General features: G+C 43.4%; 1 protein-coding gene across 1 annotated transcript in view; it reads right to left on the bottom strand.

Annotated features, from left to right (window-relative positions):
- Positions 1 to 6,656, bottom strand: part of PAPPA (pappalysin 1) — a 191,787-nt gene that overhangs the window by 166,769 nt on the left and 18,362 nt on the right. The window contains exon 3 of the mRNA XM_023531045.1: positions 2,267 to 2,560. Within this exon, the coding sequence (XP_023386813.1) occupies positions 2,267 to 2,560 (294 nt within the window). The remainder of the gene's footprint in view (positions 1 to 2,266; positions 2,561 to 6,656) is intronic.

The following is a 6,656-nucleotide window of genomic DNA, read 5'->3' as shown; positions in this document are numbered from 1 at the left end:
AGCCGCCTATGGCTAATGGCTAGCCTCCTGGACAACAGACACAGGACATCCATCTTTTCAGAAAGTTCGGTTGGACGGCACCGCACCAGACTCTTTACCCAGCTGATGAGCAGGCCTGAGGAAGAGGCACCCAGGAAGGAAGGAACTCAAAGCAGTTGACCCTGCAAGGCCTCCACCCTCTCGCCTGATTGCACAGCCCCTGTGCATCGCTCTCTCCCCGGCCCTGAGAACCCGATCCTGGATCCTGTTCTGCATTTTGAATTTCATCCAGCTTCTTTTGTCACCTCATCTATCAGAGATCCTAAGGAAAACAAACATTTCAAAGCTCGTGGTCGCCTCGAATATGCTTTTGGGGGTGTAAGTTTGTTATCGTAGCTCAGTGAATTAGTTCTGCTGTTAATGGGTCACTGAGCTGAGGGGTTCCTTTAAAAAAACAACAGTAAATCAATCACTCTTTAGATCTGTACAAAGGGGAAGAAAAAAAGATTTAGTTTATGGGGGTCTGGTAGCTAGTGGCAGCTCCTAGGTCCCTAAGAGGCCGGCAAACTTCCAAACTCATGTTATTGTTTATTTTCCATCTGCGTTGAGCTGGCCAAGGAAAGGTGCTACAGAAATGGAACGTAAGCAGGGCTGTGTGAGGGGACAGGGCACCGGATGTGGGATGTTGCCTTGGCTGGGAATGGGAGCCCAGTGGGAATCTGCTTTTGAGGAAATACCCAGCACTCTGGTCTTTTTAAGAGACCTAAACCTAAAGACTCTTTATGGTGTTCGGGTAGGTTACTGACTCAAGAGACCTCAGGTTTGGACTGTATGAAACTGAGGTCCCCAGAGGTCATCAGTCCCAATGGGAAAGCAGGAAGACTCATTAGGGAATTATCTAATTCACTGGGTTTTAATAGCAACATCATTTCTCCACATGTAATCTGAAGCAAAACCCCAACAGAAATGGAAAACTGTTGGAAGGAGGTATTCCTGTTTGAAGCAGAGTTGGGGCAGCCCCCGAGGCCTCTCTGTGGAGAGCAGAGTGTGAAAACCACCCTGGTTGTTCTATTATTTAGGTCCCTTTTAAAGAATGGCACAATAGTAAGAGAAAAAAAATGCCTGGAGTCAGATGTATGACCTGGGGCAAATGAAGTCTGTGAGCTGACTCAGTACTGTCATCTATAAAATGAGAGTAGTTCCTACCCCATTGATTTTTGGTGAGAATTAAATGAGATGGTGTATATTAAAGTTCTTTCTGGACCATAAACTTTTATATAAGTAGAAATACTATTATTTATTAGAATTAGTGTTATAGATCTGTCACTAGAGGATTTATTCCTTTTCGTCCCTCCATGCCTCTGTTCCTTTCTTCCTAAGAAACATTTATGAAGCATGAAGGCCCTGTTCTAGGTGCTAGGGATACAGTGATGTATCAGAGGCAATCTGTGTCTTCACGGAACTTGCCTGTAGTAGGGGAAACAGATGCCCAAACTGAATATCATAATAGAATGTGTGCTGGGCCACCATATGCAATTCTGCTGATCTTGCCTCACACAAGGGCTCTTGGCTTAAGGGGCCAGTCGTGAGGGCTGTGACTGCCCTGAGGAAGGAGGCTTGTTCTAATTTGCCAAAGATGTTATAAGTGCTGAAAGTGGCCTTGACATATGCTTACAGGAAGTCTAGGGTATCCTAGAGCCCAAAGAATGAGTCCTGTACTGTTACCGATGGTATAAAAAAGGGCTTGGACAGGATATATGTATGCGGTTTGGATAACCGCAATGTAATAATTCTGTGTTTGTACAACCAAACACAGCCTCTATTTTTTTTGGTAATAAAACAGTAAAGGAGGGTGTGAGTGTTTGATGTTTAAAAAAAGTTTAAACAGCCACTGGCTGAGAAAAATAGAGATGTGAAACAGAAGAAACTTAGGAGGCAGAGTCCAAAGAGTCCTTTTTCCTGAGAAGAGAGAGGGGATGCTATGGACCGAAAAGCGTTAGGTGAGCTAGTGGCAGAGCCAGGCTTCCTACTCAGGTTTCCAGACTTTCAGTCCCGGTCACATTCCCAGGAGGGTCTTTCTGAGGAGGTTTCAGATGCAACATCTTCCTCATACCCTTGGGGTGCTCACAGAAGGACTATTATCCTGACTGTTTGAGATGAGAAATTATTGGGAAGAAGATATCTTAGCAAGGGTAAGCAGCTTGCCCAAAGCTACTCTGAGCCAGGACTAAAGCCCACATCTGACACCCAGCCCCATGCACCCTGCAGAGAGTAGGGTCCTTCCTACCTGCGTAGCTCATGAAGTTGTTGTAAGGAGTGTTGAAGAAGCTATGAAAGCCACAAGTGTCATTTCCTGGGCCTGGGTCACCGCAGAACTTGTGTTTCGGGGCTGGGTTGGTGTCACTGCAGAGGTCTCCGGTCTCAAAGGAGGGCTCGGTTTCCATGCAGGGGTCACTGCAAGACTGGATTTCCGAGATGCCCCGGAAGATGTGATAGAGGCCCAGGCTGTGCCCAATCTCATGGATCATCGTGTGAGTGTGCCCAGGAATGCCATAGAAAGATGGGTTCAAGACAATGCCACCTGCAAGGGGAAAACCAGAGCATTAGGCAAGCTGGACACATTGCTTCCTGGTGCAGGAATCTCCCAGTCGATAGGGTGCTACCCAATGTAACCACAGGCTTCTCCACCCTGTGACTCCTCTACCCTGGGAGGTGTTATGACTTGTAATAAGAATCACTGATTGAGTAGGAAAGAGTCTCAAAAGTCATTTTGTGCAATCCCTTTATTTTTCGGATGAAAACACCAATGGCTAAAGAGGTGAGGCAACTTACCCACAGTGATTTCAAACTATTTACAAAAGAGGGGGCATGATGAGAATCCAAGGACTTTGATATCTGGGCTGGTAAACATTTTTGCTGCAACTTCTTCCTTAGAAAGTAAGTCACGCCATGGTATATAAACATCTACGCGCTTTTGTTTAAATGAAGCCCTCATGGTCAGACACTTTGGTTTCAGTTTTCATTCAGCCTTCACTAACTCTGTGATATTGAGCAAGTCGGTTACCACCTCTGAATCTCATTTCTTTATCTCTATCCTCTATGTAAGTGAACGCTCATGAAGGTCAGCACCACGTTGCACTCACCATTGTAACAGTGATCATAACAGTCAACATGTCGCGAGCATTTATGATGTCTCCTCAGGCCCTATGCGGAGTGTTTCTTGTGTATAATCACACTTAATCATTCACGTCCCAATGAGACAGGCACTGATTCACAGAGAGGTGAAGAAACTGGCCTACGATCAAGAGCTAGTCAATGTGGAGCTGAAATTTGAAACAATCCTTCCAAAGCGAGGGGCTCTTAATCGGAGTCCTGCCGTTAATGCCTAGCACAGGGACTGGAATACGGCACGTCAGTAAATGTAGGTTCAATATTTGTTGCATGCTGACCCAACGAAAGAAGTTTTACCAGGTCTAATCCCATGTAAGCAGCTAGCATAGCACCTGACCTACAGCGAGTGCCTTACTTACGGTCTTAACTACTTGCTACTCCAAATGTGGCTCCAAAACGAGCAGCATGAGCATGGCCTGGAAGGTGACTGGAAATGCAGACTCTCAGGCCTCACTCAAGACCCACGGAATCAGACTCCGAATTTTAACAAGAGCCCCAAATGAGCTGTCTGTACATTCTAGTTTGAGAAGCAATGGTCTACACTGCATGTCTTAGAAGACTGAGCATCGCTTGGCTTAGAGAGACAAATGGAGTAGATCTCAGCAGAATCAATTAATTGCTCCATGCTCATTTTAGGTATTAGATAAATATATAGAGGCTAGCAGAGAGATATTGAAACTTTAAAATCTAAGTGTGTCTAAGGGAAGGTTAAAATCCAGGTCTGAGTTCCCTGTAAGTAGTAACTTTAAGTGCAGAGCAGTGTCTTATAAAAGAAGGGTAAGGGGGCAAGGCTCTCCCACAAGTCTGGAGTGGGCGTGGGGGGGTTTCTTTCAGATGGAACTACTGGGAAGGTGAGCTCGTTCAGTCATGGGGCTCACACAGTCTATTAATCCTGAACTTCTCACAGCCTTCTAACACAAAGATAAAGATGTGTGTGTGTGTGTGTGCGCACGTGTGTGTATGTGAGAAGCGGCAGGCGGAGAGGAAGAGAAATTGAGATAGGAAATCTCTCTCAATTATTTTCTGTCAATCATAATGTGAAATATAATCCCCTTCCCACACAAGACTTTTTCAAGGGATCATGGCGTTAACAACGGAAGAGGGTAAAATATAAATATAAATAAATAAATATATATATATATATATTTCTAATAAATTGGGTTTGTTTGGGACTACTGCAGAGAAATTGCTTATGATCAATATGTCTCCGAATGGGGAGGTGGCAGCCAGCTGGAGTTAGCCTGACGTGGGTTATAATTCTCAAATTGCTTCACATTGGCTGTGTGATTTGGGGAAAGTGCTTTTGCATCTCTGATGAGCTCTCAAATAAATAGCAACAATAGTGCCAATAATTCTCTGTCTCTCCATGAAGCTTTGACATTGAGGCAATGGGGGTCAGGTGGTAAAGACCCCACAGATACTTCCAGGGATAACGACAAGATTGCAGACTTAATAACCAGGCTGGCTCTGTTGATTTTACCTCATTCCCTCCCAACTCACTCTTTTTCACAGAGCGACACCACAGAGCCTGAGTCTTGTTTCACTGCCTCTCTTAAAAGGTGAAATAGCTTGAGCCTGACATCATCCTGAAACACTATAGCATGCTATGGATTTATAGCCTTCTGTATTCCTGGTCCTGAGCCAGTCTCTGAAATTTGTGGAATTATCAAGAGTATTTTTCTCTAACTTTAGAAGCCTGCTGTTCAACTTGTCTAAGACTCTGATCATGGCCTTTTCGCTCGCTTTTCCAATAGGACAAAATTTCAGCACTGAGAAGGGTCCTTGGAGGCTATCCGGTCTAACCTATTCATTTAAAATCTGAGGAAATTGAGACCTGGGGAAGGAAAGAGACTTGCCTAAGGCCATACTAAGTCAAGTCACAGCTGAGAACAACCGTGGATTTTGGCTCTGGACCAGCATGATTCCCATACATAATACTGGGCATATGATATAAGTTTATCATCTACAAGTTTACCTAAGTTGCACACTCTCTTCTGCTAAATCCCTGTCTGCCTGTGCCTGTCTGTCTGTCTGTCTGTCTGCCTGCCTATCCATCCATTATCTATCTCAGGGTTTCTCAACCTCAGCACTACTGATATTTTGAGCTAGAAGTCTTTCTCATGGATATTATAGGAGATTTAGCAGCATCGCTGGCCTCTACCCACTAGATGCCAGTAGCATCCCCCCATTTGTAACAACCCGAAATATCTCCAGACATTGCCAAATGTCTCCTAAAAGATAAAATCTCCCCAGCTGAGGATCATCACATATTTATTTTTATATCTATCTTTATTTGCGCATACACACATACACACACACACACACACACACACACACACACACACACACACACACATATTGGTTTCATTTTCTTAAAAACAACTGGGAAATGAGAACAGTATAGAGGGAACTAAGTCCGGAATTTGATTTGGCACAACGTCATCATCTGAAGCTGCAAAGTTCCTCATTTCCAAGATATCATAGATTTAGAGCAGCTACTGGACTTAGGGTACACTCCTGGGAGACCAGGCAGGCCTGAGGAAACATCCAGACTGTCACTCTGCTGAGCCTTAACATTCTCAGATGAAGATGCTCGCTGAGTCATCACTATTCATTGGTGTAAATAATAGGAACATTCTATCAAAGGGAAAACGTTTAAAGAAAACTGTCGTGCCCCTCACTCAATGGACTATTATGTGGCCATTACAAATCTCAACTTTAGAGAGGTAGAAATGACCCAGAACGATTCTTTTCTTTTGCGATGTTAAGTGGAAAAGAAGTCAGATGGGAAGTAACGATGAAGACTGCTGTAATGTGACAAAAATGTAGATAGCCTAATATTAAGTGAAAAAGAAAGAACACAAAATTGCATCTATGCTATGATTTCAAATATATACCAGTTAAAAAAATGCATGTCTACATATAGACATGTACTGGAAGAGCACATGGAGAAATAAAAATTGAACAACTATAACATTTGCCGAAGTGCCTGGTTCAGAAAGTGTTATCATTTCTAACATTGGTGATTGGTTTATATAAACATGTGTCTTATTTATGGATATACATAATTCGAATGTCAGAAGAGTTCCTGGTGTTGTTAGTGGGTGGAGCATGGAGGAACAAGGAGTTCTTACAAACACATTTTGTCTTGCCTCTGTGGTATCTTTTAAGCCAACTCATGACTGGCTGTGCCAGCACATTGTGGTTATCAGGCTGAGAATCTATTTGTATGAACAAAGAGGCAGGGGGTATAAGAAGAAAGCAACCAATGGACAGAGTTGGAAACCTGAATTCAAAATGTGGCTTTGCCACTAACTTTTGTGTGACCTTGGATAAACCCTAGTCCTTCTTTGAATGTCAGTTTCTCCATTGGTAAAACAAGGTTAATAATATTGTGTTATTTTCTTCAGAGCATTGTTTGGTGGTTGGAATAAGGAGTGCTGAAGTGTTTTATAAATTAAAAAGATAGATCGTTCACCATCCCCACTATCACTACCACCACCACC

The sequence above is a fragment of the Pteropus vampyrus genome, unplaced genomic scaffold, assembly GCF_000151845.1.
Source record: "Pteropus vampyrus isolate Shadow unplaced genomic scaffold, Pvam_2.0 Scaffold61, whole genome shotgun sequence".
NCBI lineage: Eukaryota > Metazoa > Chordata > Mammalia > Chiroptera > Pteropodidae > Pteropus > Pteropus vampyrus.
Note: the sequence above shows the minus strand (reverse complement) of the source record. Positions and strands in the feature narration are given on the sequence as shown.